This window comes from Sarcophilus harrisii, chromosome 3 (assembly GCF_902635505.1).
Source record: "Sarcophilus harrisii chromosome 3, mSarHar1.11, whole genome shotgun sequence".
Classification (NCBI taxonomy): Eukaryota; Metazoa; Chordata; class Mammalia; order Dasyuromorphia; family Dasyuridae; genus Sarcophilus; species Sarcophilus harrisii.
In genome coordinates, this window is record NC_045428.1 from 357,646,590 (window position 1) to 357,665,856 (window position 19,267).

Sequence of the window (19,267 nt, forward strand, 5' to 3'; positions counted from 1 at the left end):
ATTCTTCCCCATATTTCAAAACCCAATTCAAGTGTTTCCTCCTCCATAAAGCCCCTCTGTGTAGCACAAATTACAGTGACTGCTATCCCTCCTTTGAACTTCTGAAATCTTTACTACCTGAATCATTCTTTGGTACTTATGAAAACTCTCTCCCTCCCCATCCCTACTACTGAAAGAACAGGAAAAACAAAACCACGCATATTAAGTCAAACTCAATTCCTGTGTTGACTATGTCCAAATCAAAAAAAAAAGTTTCAATATGCAGTTTTTCACTTTCTATCTATAGAGAGGGATAGCACACTTTTAAGAGTCATTTGACATTGTGTGATAATGTCTTCCCAGACATTCTGGAAAGAAAAAGTGGAATTATGCCCCTCAAAGGTCACAAAATTGTTCATACCCTTTAATCCAGTGGTAACACTACTACAACTATGTCCCAAATAGGTCAAAGAAAGATAAAAAAGGATTCATATATACAAAAATACATATAATAGCTCTTTTTGTGGAACATCAAAGGATTGGAATAAATTATGGTATGTTAATGTAATGGAACACATTAGAAATGATAAGTCAAGAGAAACCTAGGAAAAGTTGTATGTACTAATGCAGAAGGATGTGAGAAGAACCAAAGAACAATTTATAGAAAAAATAATAATAGTATAAAGACCAACAAATTTGAAAGACCAACTATAATTCTAGGTCTGATATAATTCTAGAGGTTGGAAGCATGGTAGCGATGTACTCCTCAAGAGGTAGATAACTTATAGGACATGACCAATGAAGGAATTTGTCTTGCTTGATTATTACTGTTTGTTTAAAGAGACTAGTTTTTCCTCTTCTTTTTTTCAATAAGGGGCAGAGGTAAAGAAAGATGATAGTGAAAAAATAAACGCTTGCTAATTGAAAGCAAAAAGAAAATAACAAAAACAAACAAAACAAAACAAAAATAAAATAATAATGCAGATATTTGATCTTTCCAGCTGGATTGAAAACTCCTGGAGTCTAGGGGTCACAGAGAGAAAGCAAAGGATAACAGCTTCTGTGAAACAGGCTCAGGATTTTTAGTGGAATGCATGCTCAATATGAGCCAACAGTACAGCAAAGCACTCTCAAACCGTATAGTCCCTTAACTACTTCAAGGGATCTATTCTTTCATTGGCAAGAATATTCTCTCTACTCACAAAGTTTACAGCTGTTCTTTGCCATAGGAGTTAATTTTCATGAATTCTTGTGGCCCAAAGATACAACACCTGACTCAACATCCAGCCCAGTACAAAAAGCCTCTATAGTCAAAATCTCTTCAGGTGACTAGGAGATACCATAACATATGCTCTATTGGTCAGGATCACCTCCATGTTATAATGTAACTGCAAAAAAGGACTTCAAGTAGAGGTGGCCCAAATACAATCATGGGCTATATCAATATAAGCATTAAACAAGTGAGATGAAAGTCCCACTGAATTCTACCCTCACTACACTCTGCTTTGGATATGATATTCAATTCTCTGAGCACCATATAAAAATTTGGGGGAATTTAGGATTTTATTAACCTGGAGAACAGATAACTTAGAGGAAGCATAATAGTTGTCTTCAAATATTGAAGGAATGTCACCTGGAAGAGGGATTAGATTTGCTCTCTGAAAAAGGAGCATGACTAGAAGCTTCAGATTTCAGCTCAATATAATTAAAACCTCCCTAAAAATTAGATATTTGAGAGCAAGATGGAGTTCCTCAACAAGTAGTTAAGTTCCCCATCATTTAAGAACATCAAGAAGGGGCTAGGTGACATTTCTTTTTGATATTGTAGAGGAAATTAGTATTCAGGTACCAACAATACTAGATGACCCTGATCTCTGCTTGTTGAATCCGTATCCATTTTCCAAAATACTGTTCTAATACTGCAGCCTCTATAAAGTTTTCTGTGATACAACCAGCCCAAAATTATCTTTTCAAGATTCTCAGAGTGATTTGACCCTCTCTCAGTTTTTATTCTATTTCTGCATGACATCTATAATGTATTTATTACATGTTTGTGTGTAAAATACTTTGTATTCATTTCTTACAAATTCTATAATTGTATGTATTACATTAAAATGTAAGTTCTTTGAGGGTAGGGACCTTCACTTTTGTTTTTGTCTTCCCAGTGCTTAGCACTAAGTAAGTGCTAAATAAATGTTGATTGATTCATATATATGTGCCATGTGACCCATGCCATGTGATATCATGGGCAGCTAGGTGGTACAGTGTGGGAAACTTATCTTCCTGAGTTCAAATCTGATTTCAGACACTTATTAACTAGGTGATCTGGGCAAGTCACTTAACCCTGTTTGTCTGTTTCCTTATCTGTAAAATGAGTTGGAGAAGGAAATAGCAAATCACTCTGATATCTTTGCCAAGAAAACCCTAAATAGGGTCAGGAAGAGTTGGACATGGCTGAAAAAAAAATGAACAACAGCACGCCATCATCATAAATGAGATTATGTAATGCCTTAAGGTTTGCAAAGCACTTAAAACATGCTCTCCTTTGGTCTTCCCAACAAACCTAAAAGCCAGTGCTGCAAGTATTATTATTATCCTGTTTTACAAATGAGGATACTAAGACTGGGAGAAAATAAATAGTTGCCCAGAGACACATAACTACTATCAGAAGGGAGATTGAAGTCCGATTATTCCTATCTCAAACCTAACTCTCTTCACTGTATCATGAAATCAGGGACCGAGTCTCAAGTCTCATCATGTTCTCTCCCTGTCTCCCTTCCTCCACACCCCAATGTTTTGCACACAGTAGGCACTTAACACCTAATAAATGACTGAGTGACTTAATGGAGGCTACAAAGCTTTCTCTTTCTCTGGTATCATCCCCAGGCAGATCTGGGAGGAAGGATCTTGAACTCACTTACCAGAAAGGGTCAAGGGTTTGTCAAGCTTCATGAGAGCAATATCATAATCATCCTGCTCATCAGTGTAGTTGGAATTGATGATAATCTGGGAGACAGAGGCTGCTTCAGGCAAGTGGAGCAAGTTAGTGGTCCCAGCATATACTTTCCAGCCCTCTAAGATCTTCTCTTGGGTCCTGCTAGAACAATAGTGAGAGTGGTGTTGTGACCAGTTGCCCACCTACCCTGGCTGGCAGATAACATCCAACCTTATTGAAAGCTTGGTGGTGAATGGGAGGGCCTTTCCGAGGGACAGAGTTTTCAGGGGTTCACTCACCCTTAGCTCCTGCCTTTTACTATACACACCTTCTGCTTCTGCAGAATACCTGCTACTGATGCTCCTCTCCCACCAAAAAATCCAGACACCGGGACAGCTGTCCATCCCTAACACCCCTGTGCCAGTAGGGATGCGAATAGGAAATTGCTCCTGTTCGATCCTTCCCCTGTGAGCTCTGATTCAGTGGTTGCTGCCACAAGAAAGCCACCTTTTTGGCTCCATTTCACAAATGCAATCTCACCTTCTCAGTATGTTGAGGCTACTTTTGCCCCCACCACCTTGCCCTTCTGAAATGTCCCAAGAGAGATGAAGAGAAAGAATGTTGAACTTAGCATCACAGGACCTGAATCCCAGCTTTCAGACTTGCCATTTCTGGAATCATTTAACCTTTCTCCACTTTCTAATCTGCAAAATGAGTGCTTTGGACCAGAGTTCTAAGACGCCTTCTAGCTCTAGGCCCATGGTCATATGAATTGTTTTATTTAATTTTCGTTCTACAGAAGAGATGAGGCTCCTGAGAGAGCAGTAGCATCTTTAACCTCCCCCTGACCATGAGCATGACCAGCAGAGATGGCCCAGATGCATGGAGGAGAAGGAGATTCTTCACTTGGGAGTGTGTCCCAGCCCTTACCAACCATGCCAGTTTGGAAATTCCCTGCCCAGCCCAACCCACTCTGCCCTCCCCAGATCCTCACTTACACAAAGAAGCAGTGGGCGGCTGTGAGCACCCACTGGGCATCGATGAGGGTCCCCCCGCAGATGTGGGCTGTACCGAACTGGAGACTAACTTGCCAGGGCCATTTGTTCTCAGGAGCCAGGGCTCCCCCCACAATTCGCCCAGTCATGACCCTCATACCACAGCCTGTGAAGGAAAAAAGAAGGGGAGAGACCTAGAAATTCTGATTCTTCACTGGGCTCCTCAACCTGGGCTTCCCACTGTTCCTTTGTGGGCCCAGGAAAGGCTGAGAAAGCCTCACCCCTGCAAAACACACCCACACACACCTGCTGCATCATGTCCCAAACATGACCTGGCTTTATCATTTCCTAGTCTCACATTGCAAAACTGCAGAGACCTGCTTTGGGCATCAGTCACTTTGAGGATTGTCTAGTATTTGGCGATTCCAGTGAGATAACATATGTAAAGCACTTAGTAAAATTCAAAGTGCTATTTAAAATCTGTGAGGGTGGTCTGTTGTTGTTTTTATTATTCTCTCTAGTCTCTGAAGGCTATGACACTTCCTCTCTTTTTCAATCTAATTTTAATATCATTCTTAAGCAAGATTTAATTAGGATAATAAATCTGTTTTTTAAAATAATCATGTGATATACTTCAAAGCCCAGATTAAATATATTTTAATTTATTTTAAATTATATCATATATTTTTATCTTCTACTCCATAGCTCCCAGATAACTGAGGGTTAACTAGGACTCCTTATTCTGAGTTAGCATATTCAAACAATCTATTTCATCAATGAGTTTCTTTGGTGATAAGTGATATGCAGGGGTAAATGGAATAGATAGAAGTGCCAGGCCTGGAGTAGGGAAGGCTTATCTTCATGAGTTCAGATCCAGGCTGAGACATTTAATGGATTATTCTAGGCAAATCACTTTGTTTGCCTCAGTAAAATAAACTAGAGAAGGAAATGGCTAACCACTATTTTTGCCAAGAAAACAGAAAATAAGATCACAAAGCGTCAGAAATAAAACTAACTAAAAACAACTGAACAACAACAATATTCTGGGGTATGTTAGTAAAAGTTTAACAAGGAAAAAATATTTGCATATATGCTTTTAAGTATAATCAACATGACACTTTTTTAAGTCCAGACAAACAGCAAAGTCATAAATGAAGCCCTGATTTGTAGCAATTGCTCATTGTTAGAACTGGCTCAAGCACATACCTGCTAATAGGGAAGCAAACTTCAAAGCACAGATTGGACAGACTTCCTCTAGAGGTCAGCGGTCCAGAAGCCAATGAGGAAGTTTACACTTTTTTGTGATGAGAGCAGAGGGAAGAAATGGGAGCTAAGTGAGCTTTTGGGTGCTCTGTCTACCAAGGGACACATCTAAGCTAGGACTCGTGCTTACTTACCCCTGTTCTTTTGAACAGTTTTGTCAGATTCAAATAGAAATGGGTCCACTAATCTGTACATAAGGATTCCAGCAGTTCACAGATTGACTTAGTTTTAAAATGTTATGTCACTTATATTTTGTGGTACTTTTTCCCCAATTACATTTTTATCTGGGCCAGGCTGTGTTTTAAAATAAGCTACATGTTTGACATTTCTGCCTTATAATACAATAGATTCAATATTCCCTTCTGAGCCTGAATGAATTAAGCTTGACTCTGACCACAATCAATGGAAATGTGAAACCATCATTCTGGGAATATAATGTGACATTGAGAGATTCCAGCCCTCTTCCAAAAGCCTAGCTTATACTTTGTAATGTTATTAGTAAAAATAACACAAAGTACTTTAAGATTTGCAAACTGCTTTATAAATATGAAATCCCATTTGAGCTTCACAACTACCCTGTAAGGTAGATGCTAGAAATATTCCCATTTCACAGATCAAAAAGTTAAGGCAGACCAAGGTCAAACGACTTCTCCAGGTGACACAGAAATAAGTCTCAGAAGCAAGATTTAAACTCAGGGCCTCTGACTTTTCAGTGCTTTTTCTCCTGTATCGGAGTAATGTTAGAATAGAGATAAACTGTCCAAACAGTAATAATAATGACTCATGTCTCTCTAGCACTTCACAGCTTACAAAGCATCTTCTTTACAACAGGCCCATGAAGTAGGTAGTATATGAAGTAGGTAGTATACATATTATGATTCCCATTTCACAGATGAGAATACTGAAGCTCAGAGGGCCAGCATGGTATAGGAAAGGGCACTGGTGTTCGAATCAGGAAGAACTAGATTTAAATTCTGCCTCACACACTTATTATCTATGTAACCATGAACAAATGTGATCCCTGTTAGTCCCAGTTTCTTCAACTTGTAAAATGAAAGGATTGGACTTAATGGCTTCTAAGTTTCTTCCTGATTTTAATCCTATGACCCTATAAATGGTCATACCTACAGCCTACATAACCAGCAAGTATCAGAACTCTTGTTTTCTGATTCTTTTTGCTCTTGCCCTGATATTCCATAATAAAGCTATATCTCTCAAGTAGTCTGTGGTCCAGAGCCACAAAAGCCTAGCCACCCACTCCCCTCCAATTCCCTGATGCTGCTTTTAGCCCAAGCCTGGCTCCCAGTGGTGGATGGTTTTACTCTAATCCAACAAAAAGGGAATCTTCTTACGGGTGCACTGAAGAGAGATGAACTGATGGGAAGGGCAGTCAGACCTAGAGAAGGAGATACACAAAAAGGTGGGAAGCAAGAAGGACAAAGTCATCACCCCAAGAGCCTCCCCTGATCCCCCCCCAGTTGATCTGTACTGCAACTGCCGCAGCCATGCTATTAGAATTCACTTCACATAAAAGTCTAATAATACCTATCCTTGGCAGGCCGAACTGACCCACTGCCAGTAGAGCTGGCTATTAGATGTTGTTCTTGGGCATCTCCTCTTTCTCAATCAGTTGCTCTCGGGCTCAAGAACTGCACTTGCCAAGATAGATGGGGTTCCATAATTTCTCTCTGTATAAATCTGATTTATGGAATCTATGAGGGTGATATAGTTGGAAGAGTCCTGAAGTTGGACTTGGGAAACCTCGATTAGAATCCCAGTTTAGCCACCTCTTGGCTGTGTGACTTTAAGCAAATTGCTCTGCCTTTCTATACCTCAGTTTTCCTATTTCTAAAATGAGGGGATTGGACTGGATATCTCATTTCCCTTTGAATTCTGAATCCTACACCCATGAATCATGCTTATCTTCTACTGGCTCAGCGCCCTATTTACAGAGTGCTGTTAGTATTCCTCTGTTTAGCTCCAAAATGGAGCTCAGGAAATGTCATCCACTGACAAATCACAATGTTTCAGGCACAGGAGACCAAGCAGTATCAGAAAAACCCATCGGCAGAAACCATTTCCATAGCAATGTGGAAACTCAGCACTCAAATCCTGCCAGTTCTTGCAATTGTCTCCATTCTTCTACCACATCGATATATTCACCCTCCCCATTCCTATTTAAAATCCATTTCCTCCTAGCAGATTTATACTGAAAACAATGTGATATTTACCTTGGCATTAGCTTTATTAAATGTAATATTTTGTTTGTGGGTTCAAATCAGCTATTCTGTCCTTAATGACAGCTTTCCAGAAGCCCACCAAGTAAAGTTATATCTACATGGCATGTTCATTCTAAAAAGGCATTGCATATATGCTTATAGATCATAAAAGAAGGGGAGAATTGAATTTCCTGTGATCTCCACACATGTCACAAAGTCGCAGAATTTCAGAATTGGCAGAAACCTCCTAGGTCATGAAACCATGGTTTCCAAAAGTTAGAGCTGGAAACAGGCTTAGAGGTCATTTATAGATTTAAGAACTTGCTGTCCGGAGAGGTCATGTGACTATCCTCAACTATACTTGAGCAGGCATCTCCTCAATAACTTTCCCAATAAGTCATTATCAGCCTCCACTTGAAAATCTCTAGTAAAAGTGGGATCCTCCACTTTAAGAGCAAATTATTCCATTTTTAATAATTCTAATTATTAGGAACTTTTTCCAACATCAAGCTTAAATTTGTCTCCTTGTTTGCTCCTAGTTCTGCCTTCTAGGGCTAAAAAGAACCAGCCTAATTCCTTTTCTAGATAAAAACCTTCATATACTAGAAGATAGCAATCATATTTCCTTCTCCTCATCCCCTCCTCCTCAACCAAGTCATCTCTTCTCTAGGCTAAAACATTCCCTATTCCTTCAACTGAACCTTGCATAGCATTGTCACCAGCCTTCTCAGTTTGCTGATCATACTTCTTTGATTCAGAACAATTTTGTTAATGTCCTTAATAAAATGTGAAACCCACAATAACACAATATTCAGACTATTAAACTAACTACTCTAATAACTATTAATGACAGAGAGACTTTCCCTTTCTTTTATTGGAAACCATGACTTTCTTTTTTTGTTGTTATAGCTTTTTATTTACAAGTTATATGTATGGGTAATTTTTCAGCATTGACAATTGCAAAACCTTCTGTTCCAACTTTTCGCCTCCCTCCTCCTATCCCCTCTCCAGATGGCAGGTTGACCAATACATGTTAAATATGTTAAAGTATAAGTTAAATATAATATATGTATACATGTCCAACAGTTATTTTGCTGTACAAAAAGAATTGGACTTTGAAATAGTATACTATTAGTCTGAGAAGGAAATAAAAAATGCAGGTGGACAAAAATAGAAGGATTGGGAATTCTATGTAGTGGTTCATAGTCATCTCCCAGAGTTCTTTCTCTGGGTATAGCTGGTTCAATTCATTACTGCTCCCTTGGAACTGATTTGGTTCATCTCATTGCTGAAGAGGGCCAGGTCCATCAGAATTGATCATCATATAGTATTGTTGTTGCTGTGTATAATGATTTCCTGGTCCTGCTCGTTTCCCTCAGCATCCGTTCATGTAATGGAAACCATGACTTTCTGAACACAGCTAAAGATGGCAAAAGTTTTTTTGGCCACCATGTCACACTACTGATGTACTTGCCCATGACTATAACCTAGGAGTCTCAAGTTCCATATCTAATCCAAGTTGTAGAAGACCCCTAACACCAGCACTGGTCCCCTAGCCCTCTGACCCACCTGACAGGTGAGAAAGAATGGAGTATGGAGGGACAGATGGCCTCCAGACAAACTGGTAGCATACCTTCTTGATCCTTACCTCTTGATGCTCTCCTGGATGGTGGTGTTGTAGTCAAACACAGAATAACTACTGGTGATCCCTTGGAGAACAACTTCATCTGTGTGGTGAGCACTGCCAAGAAAAAGGAGAAAAGAATGAGAACCCTTGAACCCCTGAGGGTTCCTGCCCTGGGTCTCTTTAACTTTAACACAATCCTGAAGTCAAATGATAAGCACTCACAATCATATACCCTTAACACTGATGGAACTCTTTCTTGACCCCCACCCAAAGCATTTTTGCCTATTGTCTTATTTTATCCTTACAACATCATTGAAACGATGAATCTCAGGCACTGTCTATCCCTATTTCAATCTAGTAGAACAGCTACTTTGCCCTTTCTAATAGAAGTTTTCAGGATTCTTGGTCATCTCTCCCAAAGATAACAAGAATATGGGACTTGGATCTGGAAAGAGTCTTAGATCACTTAGGTAAATTCTATTATTTTGCAGTAAAGAGACTGAGGCTCATAGAAGTGAAATATCTTGTCCAAGATCTTATTTAACTGCCTCATTCTATGGCATGAGATCCATGCAATTACTGAATATCAAGTGTGAAATGGATATGAGAAGTCATCTAGTTTACCTCATTATCCAATGTAAGAGACTTCTCTATGACATCTCCAGAAGTGGTGATTGAAGCCTGACTGCAATTATCTCTCATGACAAGATGTTCATCATTTTTACTATAACTACTTTAGCCAGCTGGATTCTTGGACAGCTCTCATAGTTAGGAGGTTCTTCCTTAGGCCAGAAGGAAGATTAGACATGCAGGATGGCTTTGAAAGTGGTAAGATGAACTTATTAAATGCCTTTTTTTAAAAAAGCAAGTTATAAATAATTGACATATGCAAATTCATGTACAACTCTCTTCTGCTCTCCTTTGTATATACAAATACTCATTCTATTTGGTGTTTGTTAAGATCAATAAAATTTAAATAAAATAAAAAAACTAATTCTTAAAATTGTTCTCCCTTAGCTTTATATGAACTGATGCAAAGTGAAGTGAGGAGAACCAGGAGACACAGAAACAATATTGTAACAATAATCCACTGTGAAAGGCTCAGGTGTCCTGATCAAGACAATGGTACAATTCCAAAAGACCCATAATGAAAAATGCTATTCATTTCCAGAGAGAACTGACTAAGTCTTGAGTGTAGATTGAAGCGTACTTTTTTTTTACTTTATTTTTTTTTGTGGTTTGGGGTGTGTGTGTGTGTGTGTTTTCTTTTTCAACATAGGCTAATATAGAAATGCATTTTGCATGACTTTATAGCAATATGATGTTACTTGCCTTCTCAAAGGGTGGGGAAGGGGTGGGAGAGAGGGAGAATTTAAAACTCAATTTTTTTAAATCAATGTTAAAATTGTAAAATTTTGGGAAATATATGGGAAAATATTTGGGAAAAATAATTGGGAAATATAAATAAAAATTTGTTTATAGTAAAAAATGTTCTTCTTTCTTATATGACATTCATCTTAGGACCCTTCTTGGGATTTAGAAAATCATTTCAGGATGGGTCCTTTCATTGGTGTGCTAGAACTCCCTCATTGGATAGTGAGGTAAACTTCTCATATCCCAGTTTTCAATATGAAAATTTAATATCTCAAAAATCAGCAAACACTGCAAATAAGGGCTTGATTTATTGTTTTGTTGATTTACAAACTTAAGAAAGTAATGAAGAAAATTTTAATCATGTTGACTAAACTTTAAAATGTCATGCATTATTTTCCCCTCAGAGAACTGATTGTTAAATATTTACCAGCATACCTTTGAGTTCTTTGGATCCCAGCCATTTTATTAAATAGTACAGCTGCCTCATCAGAGAATACTTTAGGCCAAGGGTTTGGCTTTCAGACTAATATTTAGTTAATTCAGCTAATATTTAGCTATTATAAGACTTAGGAAGCTTTGGAGGCTGATGTGGGGCTGTTGAATAGAAGGCAATGGGATGTAAAGCATGAGGATATAGGCATAGGACTGATGAAAGGATCAGTAAGGATCAGAAAGTACCTCTGAAAGCCAAGTTGTTGGCAGATCTTTTCAGAGTAGGAGTTGTTCCAGCCATCACTGCAGACAGGCAACCACTGGTGATGAACTCCAGAATAGAGTCTAAGCAGAGATTTGTCCCAATCAAACCTCACTGGAAAGAAAGGAGAAAGTCTCTGAGGCTTAGGATCTATGGAGTTAGAAGCCAGCTTCACAGAAATGGAACTGAGAGGAAGAAAGCTAGACATACTGAGGGCTTGGACTTCTGTTTGTGCAGAGAATAAGATTCCAAGACAAAATCTCCAAAACAGGAGCCCAGCCAGGAAACTCAATATTCACTAAGGTTCAGGCATCCTGTGGCAGTATATGAAAAAAGAGAGGACTCCAGTTGTGTTGATTAGTTTTGCTGACATACTTTTTTCTTCTTTTCCCTTTAAAAATTTTTTGTGATAGGGAATGATTTACTGGGAAATGAAAATTCAGTCACTTACTCAACAAACATTTGTTAAACCCCTACTTCATGCCAGGCACTGTACAAAGAAAGGTTATAAAGAATTACATAAAACAACAATCTCTCCTCTCAAGGGGTTCATAATCTAATGGGGGAAGCAACATAAACACAACTATGTTCACAAAAAATACATATGTATATAATCTGTAAAACAAGCTGGAGAAGGAAATGTAAAACCACTTTAATATCTTTGCCAAGAAAATTCCAAACAGGGTCACAAAGGGTTGGATTGAACTGAAGCAAGTGGACAATGACAACAACAACAACAAAAATTGGGGATAGTCTCATAAGGAAGGCACTAATATTGAGGAGGAATAGGAAAGGATAGAGGAGATATATATTAGGAAATGAAGGTAAAGTAACAAAATCAATAAAACTATAAATAAATATTTATAGATTTATTGATAAATATGTATATAATACATAAATAAGAATTATAAATAAAATTATTTTTTAAACTAGGGTTTTTGTGATTGCTGTTGCTTTAAAAAAAGAAGCAACTTCTTCCTAAGACTTGGTTTCCTTATCTATCAAATGAGAGGATTGGACTATATACTCTCTGATGTCCTTTCTAGCTCTAAATTGATGTCCTATGCTCCTAATCCCCTGGGTCACAAGACCTTGGTCAAGCTAATTGTACCTAGGGGGGCCACAGAAGAGAGAGCAGAGACCACAATCTAAGCCAAGTTCATACATATCAAAAGATAAAGCATCCTAAATTTGGAACTAAAAGGTACCTTTGAAGTATCTTAGAATCCAATCTATTTATAGAGAGAAACTCCCCTGAAACACATATAGGCATATGTACTCATTTAGATAGGCTCCCATGTAAGTAGAATATAAACACACATGCATATATAGATATTCCTAGATATTAATACTCAGTATCCTGACTGGGGATGGGGCAGACATAAGAATCTTTTGTTTGTCTCACATTCACCTTCTCACCTACAGACCCTGCTTTGCATACCCAAGCACTTATGCCCAGAGTGCTGCCCACCCACCCTGATCCCACTTACCACATCCCAGCTCATCACTCTTAAACTTGCAGTCCACAATCCCATCACAGCGCACGGCATTCCTGTGGCAGCTCTCGGTGGGTTCCTTGTACTTGATCTCTGTGTGGCCCTTCCAGAAATAAACTGGAAAGAAACAGGAGGCTCAGCAAAGAACCAGAGTCTGGCAGAAACATAGATCTGGTTTCTCTTTAGGACTATTGGGTTCTCTTTCACCATTTTCAAAGAATAGATAATCGCAAAGGGCTATAACATGGAGAGCAACCTCAAGGGAATGAAACCAAGTCCTTTCTCTCACTCTTTAGACTCAGTTTGTGAAATGAAAGACTTGGACTGGTGATCCAAGTTGATTTAAACTATAAATGGTCAAGAAGGTAGTGTGACAAAGTGGAGAGAGCAATGAACTGGACCTGGAAAACTTTGGATTCTGCCTCTGACAACCCAGTTGTGTGACTACTGGACAATATACTTAAATTCTCCGAACTTGGGTTTCCTCATGTATAAAATCAGGTTGATGCTATCTACACTACATACCTCATAGAAGAGTCGTAAGGTTTAAATAGTATTTTTATGATAATAGGTAAGGTAAAAGTGAAGTGAAAACTCTCATAAGTGACTATGAATCCAGATTCATTGGAAAAAATGTCCTCTATGCTGTTAGTGCTATGTGCCATTTGTCCCCGTCACATCTCAGTCCTAAAATCCTCTTGGAATACTTTCTATACCACTAACCCACACAAATTCTGTCCACTAACTGACTTCCACCATCTCCCAGAACCACAAACATTCATTACAGGCTCCTTTTCCTCTTTTTATCCATTCAATGAAGGAGCCCCTCAAAATTTTATCTTGACCCCTTTTAAATTCATTCCCTCATTAACTGTACTGGATTACCTCTAAAGCCCCTTCTAACTCTGATGATAGATGACTACCAGTAGTAGACAATGTGACATAGTCAATAGAGGAAAAGGTATCAATTTGTTTGATCAAGTTGATGAGATTTAATCTTTCAGTATTCTAGGGCATTCTCTAAGATTATATATCTCAAGAAGCTACTGACTTGCATTGGTGGAGGGAATTGCCTTACCTGTGAGTTCACCAACAAAAGTACAGACATATTTATATCCATTAATCTTTTGGTGAAACAAGACTCATCTATGATCACAATCATAATTACCATCTCTTTGTGGTACATTAGCTCATTTTAGTGACTTATAAATCTATAAGCAATGAACACCACAAGCCACATACCACAATCCATTCTGTTACTTTTTTGGTCATACCTTTTCCAGTAACTATACCCAGCCCTGAAGTCTCATCCAAGTTCTAGTCCCTGTTACTTCAACTGATTCCTGGTCATCTCCATATCCGCATCCTCATCATCACTTACATTTTAAGGTTTACACCTTCCTCACCACAGCCCTATGAAGTAGGGATAGCAAACATTATTAATTCAATTTCACAGGTGAAGAAACTAGACTTTGAAAAATTGAGTGACTCTCCTAAAGTTAACATAACTCATAAAGGTTGGAGCTTGGATTCTAACTCAATATCTTCTGACTACAAGTTCAAATTTTTCTACTACATAATGCTATTCAGTATCTCCTCCATCTCAATGTCTATCCTCGCCTCATTCCCTATTGCTAATATTGCTGGTGCCATTCTCCCAATACTGCAATCTTGGATAAGCTTTGACTTTTCCTTTCTTTAATATTATCTATCAAATCTGTTGCTAAGACCTGTCAATTAATCATTTGCAAATCTCTTGAATTAGTCTTTTCTTCTTCTTTGTACTGAATCTAGACTTTCTCCTCTTGGATAACTATTTTAATCAATTAGTCAGTCTTCCTGACACCAGTACGTCTATTCCTGACCTGCCCTAACCCCAAATCAAACCATGATGAATATCATCTAATTAATTTTTAAATGCCACTTAAATCCCATCACTCCCTTTCTCAAGAATCTACAATATCCTCACTATGTATCAGAGCAAGTCCAAAATAAGCATACTAAAACTTAAGTATGAGTCCATTATCTGGTCCATTTTACCTAAACTAAATCTCTCTCTTACCACTCCACATTACATATCCTTTGCTCTGTCAGTCAGGGCTGACTCCTCACCAGCTTCGGAAGTTGTTTCTATGCTTATTCTTACTTGCTTCACCTACAATGGAACTGTGCATCCCACCTGGAATGTCCCACCTGGAATATCTTTTCTCTTTCTTGTTACCAGTCCAAAATATAGCCTTTCTAAGTCTACCTTAAGTTTTCCTTCTTCCATGAAGTTTCCTCCTACATATTCCTCACCCAAAAGTTTGGTCTCAGATACTTCCTAATTGTGTGACTCTGGATAACTATCTAAACTCCTATGAGTCTTGGTTTCCTCATTTGTAGGATAATAATAATAAAATAATGGAAGTTATACAACACTATAATGTTTATAAAGCACTTTACATATATTACCTCCCTTAATCACACAATCTTATGAGGAAGGTGCTATTATTAGCTCCTTTTTATAAATAAGGAAACTGAGAAAGTCAGAGAGTGACAGGGGCAGGGTTACACAGCTAATAAGTGCCAGAGGCAGTATTTGAATTCAATTCTTCCTGACTATAAGCCCAGTATTCCCTTGTACCACCTTGCTGCCTTTTGATGGAGATGAGACAGTAGCAGTTTCTTCCTATAAAGATATATACATATATATATATATATATATATATATATATTAGGTATATATTAGGAATATTAAATAAGATAATATATGTAAATTGCTCCAAAAACCATTAAGCACATATGCTAGCTATTATTATTATTGTTAGGGGAAGAGTTAAGTGGTTGGTTCTCTGGTCACGTCCTGCCAAGGAATCAGAGTATCACTGAATTGGAAGGAATCTAAGGCCATGTCCATTATGATCCAGAATCTGCTCTATGCCATGCCAGACCTGTGGATGACAGGCTTTTGTTTGAAGGCCTCCAATGAAAAGGCACCCACTACTTCCCAAGATAATTCATTCCACTTTGGGATAACTCTAATGAGGATGCACTTGACCTTGTCTGCCCAGCCCACCCAGCAGCAGCAGGACTCACACAACAGGATGAGTGCAACAACCAAGGCAATGAGCAGCAGGATACAGCCAATGAGGGAAAGTCTCTTCTGGCTCCCCTGCCAGGTGATCTTGGGCATGGACACACCTAGGAGTGGGGTAACAGCACAGGAAGGTGAGGTTCTTGGGAAGGATGCAGGTACCATAGAAGAGGGAGGAGGAAACAAGGTGAAGGAAACAAGTCCCACATGAGACATGTTAGGGTTGTAACTCTCCACAAAAAATTCTCTCAATTGATTGACTGACTGAAACTTCCCCAAATAACAACCATTTAGAACAAAGTACCTAGACCTTTATTCTCACTGTGAGGACACCATTTGGGTCTAGAACAAGTTGGCAACATGTCCAGGGAATTAGGGAACAGTTGGGATGGCTAGCAGAATGAGCATGGATAAAACTTGAATACTATAAGAAACAATCCATTCACAATGATTAATTGTCCTATAGATCAGTGGTTCTTAACATTATTGGTACCTTAAACTTCTTTAACCATCATTTGAAATCTGTGGGTTCCTTTAGTGTATTCAAATAATTGAAGGAAATGACAAATTTCATTTAGAGGTTGTGGAAAATTAAAATATTATTTTTTTTACCACTCAAGTCCACAGACTCTCTGAAATCTATCCATGGGTTCTTCCCTCCCTCACAAAAAAAAAAAAAACCCTTGCTGTAGAGGAATTACCACCAACATGCTTCACCTCCTTCATGTCAATCTCCTTCAAGAGAGGGAAGCTTTTGATCTTAGTCTTTCTTCACAGGTGGATCTTGCTTACTATCACTTCAATCCACAGCTAGTAGTATGTGGAACAAGATGGCTCCATAGCTAGTTAAATAGGATGACCCAGTAGGAAAAGCGGTGGTTTTTAATTCATTTTCTGTTTGTAATGGACTACCCATACCAGGAAATCAGAACATCAGACAGAACAATAGCAGTCAAAGTTCTTATAGATCTTACTGGTACTCTATATTCCCTACCTCCTGTATTGCCATAGTGACCGTGTTCTCCTATTTAACTACTTCTTCAAAATCTCAATAAATACTCAGTGATTGATAGATCTTCATCACCAGCTCTTCTTATTCTCTTAACACATACAAACACATCCAAATTCCAGAAACAGAACCATTAGCAGAACCCCACCCCCATTCTGTGGGTTTAACACGCCTACTCTTTCTCTATGACCCCAATCCTGTTTTTGTTCCCCTTCACCCAATATCCCATCTTACTTCTGCTTTCTGGGGCTGCTCGTGTGGCTGGAGATAACCTTGTCGGGGCTGATCTGACAGCAGATCTCACTGGGGTTGATCTAACCAATCTGACCGGGGATGCTCTGGCAGGGGATGAACTTGCTGGGGATGATGCAGTGGATGGTGACCTGTTGGGTGATGACCTTGCTGGGGATGATGCAGTGGATGGTGATCTGTTGGGTGTTGACCTTGCTGGGGATGATGCAGTGGATGGTGACCTGTTGGGTGTTGACCTTGCTGGGGATGATCCAGTGGATGGTGACCTGTTGGGTGATGACCTTAGGGGGGATGGTGTGTTGGATGGGGACCTTGTGGATGATGATCGAGAAGGCAAGGCATTCTGAAAGGAGAGGAGATGGATAGGGTATTTTGGGTAATACCCCTGAACTTTCAAATGCTTATAACTCCCAAATATTCCCAAACCAGGAGATAGAAGCCACACATTAAGAATATATTTTTCTATGAAATTTCTTTATAAACAAGAGTCTGAGATGATTCCAGCATGAAACACTATAGCTCTCCCAAACTATCACCTCTAGAGATCTGCTAAGGGTAAGATGGGATCCTGAGGGCAATTGGGCATTTTCCCTCAGGACCTTTGGGGGCTTTTTCTATGCAGTGGAAAACAAAAGTGGAATTAAGGCTTATAAGATGCTAGATATATAGAAAGATAGAGAGATAGACATAGATATATATAGAGAGAGAGACAGAGACGGAGACAGAGAGACAGAGAGAGAGAGAGACAGAGACAGAGAGACAGAGAGACAGAGACAGAGACAGAGAGACAGAGAGAGAGACAGAGAGAGAGACAAAAACAGAGAGAGGAAGAGAGAGAGAGAGAGAGAGAAAGAAAGAGATGTGGTTCATGCCTCATTTTCAAAGATACCCAATGACATCATGGCTGATGTATTGACTCACATATGAATTGGATTTAAGGCAGAATTGTGCAAAGTCATCACCTTCACTCTCTCTTTCAACATCACTGAAGTCCAGTGCCAGGACAAAAGTCAAGACAAATGGCAATGGCCCAGGATGTAGTTGATGACTTTGGCACTCTGATGTCTGACCAAGCTCTGAGTACTCCACCACCCACTTTAGTCGCCTTCATGGCCATTGGAACAAACAGTTCTCATCCACCCATTCCACAAGGAAAGTCTTCACATGCCTAGGATAGTGATGGATTTGAGGACTATTAGTTAACCTCAACCTCCTTCAGTCTATCTGCTTTACCAGAGCGTGGCTGCTGCACATGCTGCAGCTTTTTGGAGCCATAGGATAGAGTCCAAAGGTGGACTCCAAAAGTGGATGAACAGCCCTGAAAGGGCTCAACAAGCCCTCACAACAGAAGTGCTAGTTCTTCCTAATCATCCCATATACTTCAGATAGATGACATGCATGGATACATATATACACACCCATATTTATAACATACACTTCCCAGGGTTGTTGTGAAGATCAAGTGAAATAATATTTTTAAAAATGCTTAGCACAATACCTGGAACATAGTAGATGGTTAACAAACATTTGCTTTCTTCCTTCTTTATTTCCTTTCTCCTTCCCTCCCTTCTTTCCTCTCTCCACCCCTCCCTTAGTTCCTCTTTCCCTTCCTTGCTTCCTCCCTCCATTCTTCCTCTCCTCTCTCTTTTCTTCACTCTCTCTCTCTTTCTTCCTCCTTCTTCCTTCCTTCCTTCCATTTATGAAGTATTCCCATGTGCTAAGCACTATATTAAGCATTGAGACACTCTCTGGGCTAAAGTTCACATTCTAAAAAGGGAAAACAATGCAAAAAAAAGAGTTGGTAAGGGAGAGAGGAGGAGGAAGGAGAAGGACACAGCTGCTGCTGGTAAAGAGCTGGAAAACATGGGGAGGGAAGAATATAAGAAATGAAATGAGCATGAGTGAGGGCCCCTCCTGAGGCAACAGTCAGGTCAGGGCTGGGGACTCACCAGTCCTGAGAGCAGCCTCAGGACACAGACAATGAGCTAGTCAGCAACCAGCAGGCATCAGCACTAAGAGACCTGGGGAGGCTTCTGAGTCTGAGGAACTCTAAGTAAAAGCCCCCGGACCTTGGGACCCACAGCTGTCCTCGGCCAGTGTTTTGGGAGCCACTTCTCCCCCTCTCATGCCCCTGCTGAACACTAGGCCTATGGAGTATCCGATTTCCCCTTCCAAGCTCTGGCTACCACCCTGGAGCAATGCCAGAGCCAGCGTGCTGATGCATCTTTGCTGCCGGGTACTTTTCCAGCCTCGGAGCCCGCTGCTCTCAGGTGATGCTTCCTGTTTGTGCCTGACACTGCTGCAGCTGGAGAAGGCCTTCTCTTCCTTCTCCCAATCAGCCCCTTGGG

At 39.6% G+C, this 19,267-nt stretch overlaps 1 protein-coding gene across 3 annotated transcripts in view; it reads right to left on the reverse strand.

The window, feature by feature from the left end:
* Positions 1-19,267, reverse strand: part of TMPRSS13 (transmembrane serine protease 13) — a 50,243-nt gene that overhangs the window by 8,846 nt on the left and 22,130 nt on the right. For 2 of the 3 annotated variants that reach the window (XM_031960061.1, XM_031960059.1), the window contains exons 2-9: positions 16,902-17,262; positions 15,661-15,765; positions 12,577-12,699; positions 11,071-11,200; positions 9,040-9,132; positions 6,525-6,568; positions 3,913-4,075; positions 2,901-3,076 (exon numbers count right to left, since the gene is read on the reverse strand). In XM_031960061.1, coding sequence (XP_031815921.1) covers positions 2,901-3,076; positions 3,913-4,075; positions 6,525-6,568; positions 9,040-9,132; positions 11,071-11,200; positions 12,577-12,699; positions 15,661-15,765; positions 16,902-17,262 — 1,195 coding nt within the window. The remainder of the gene's footprint in view (positions 1-2,900; positions 3,077-3,912; positions 4,076-6,524; positions 6,569-9,039; positions 9,133-11,070; positions 11,201-12,576; positions 12,700-15,660; positions 15,766-16,901; positions 17,263-19,267) is intronic. The other variant, XM_031960060.1, reaches the window with a different exon arrangement.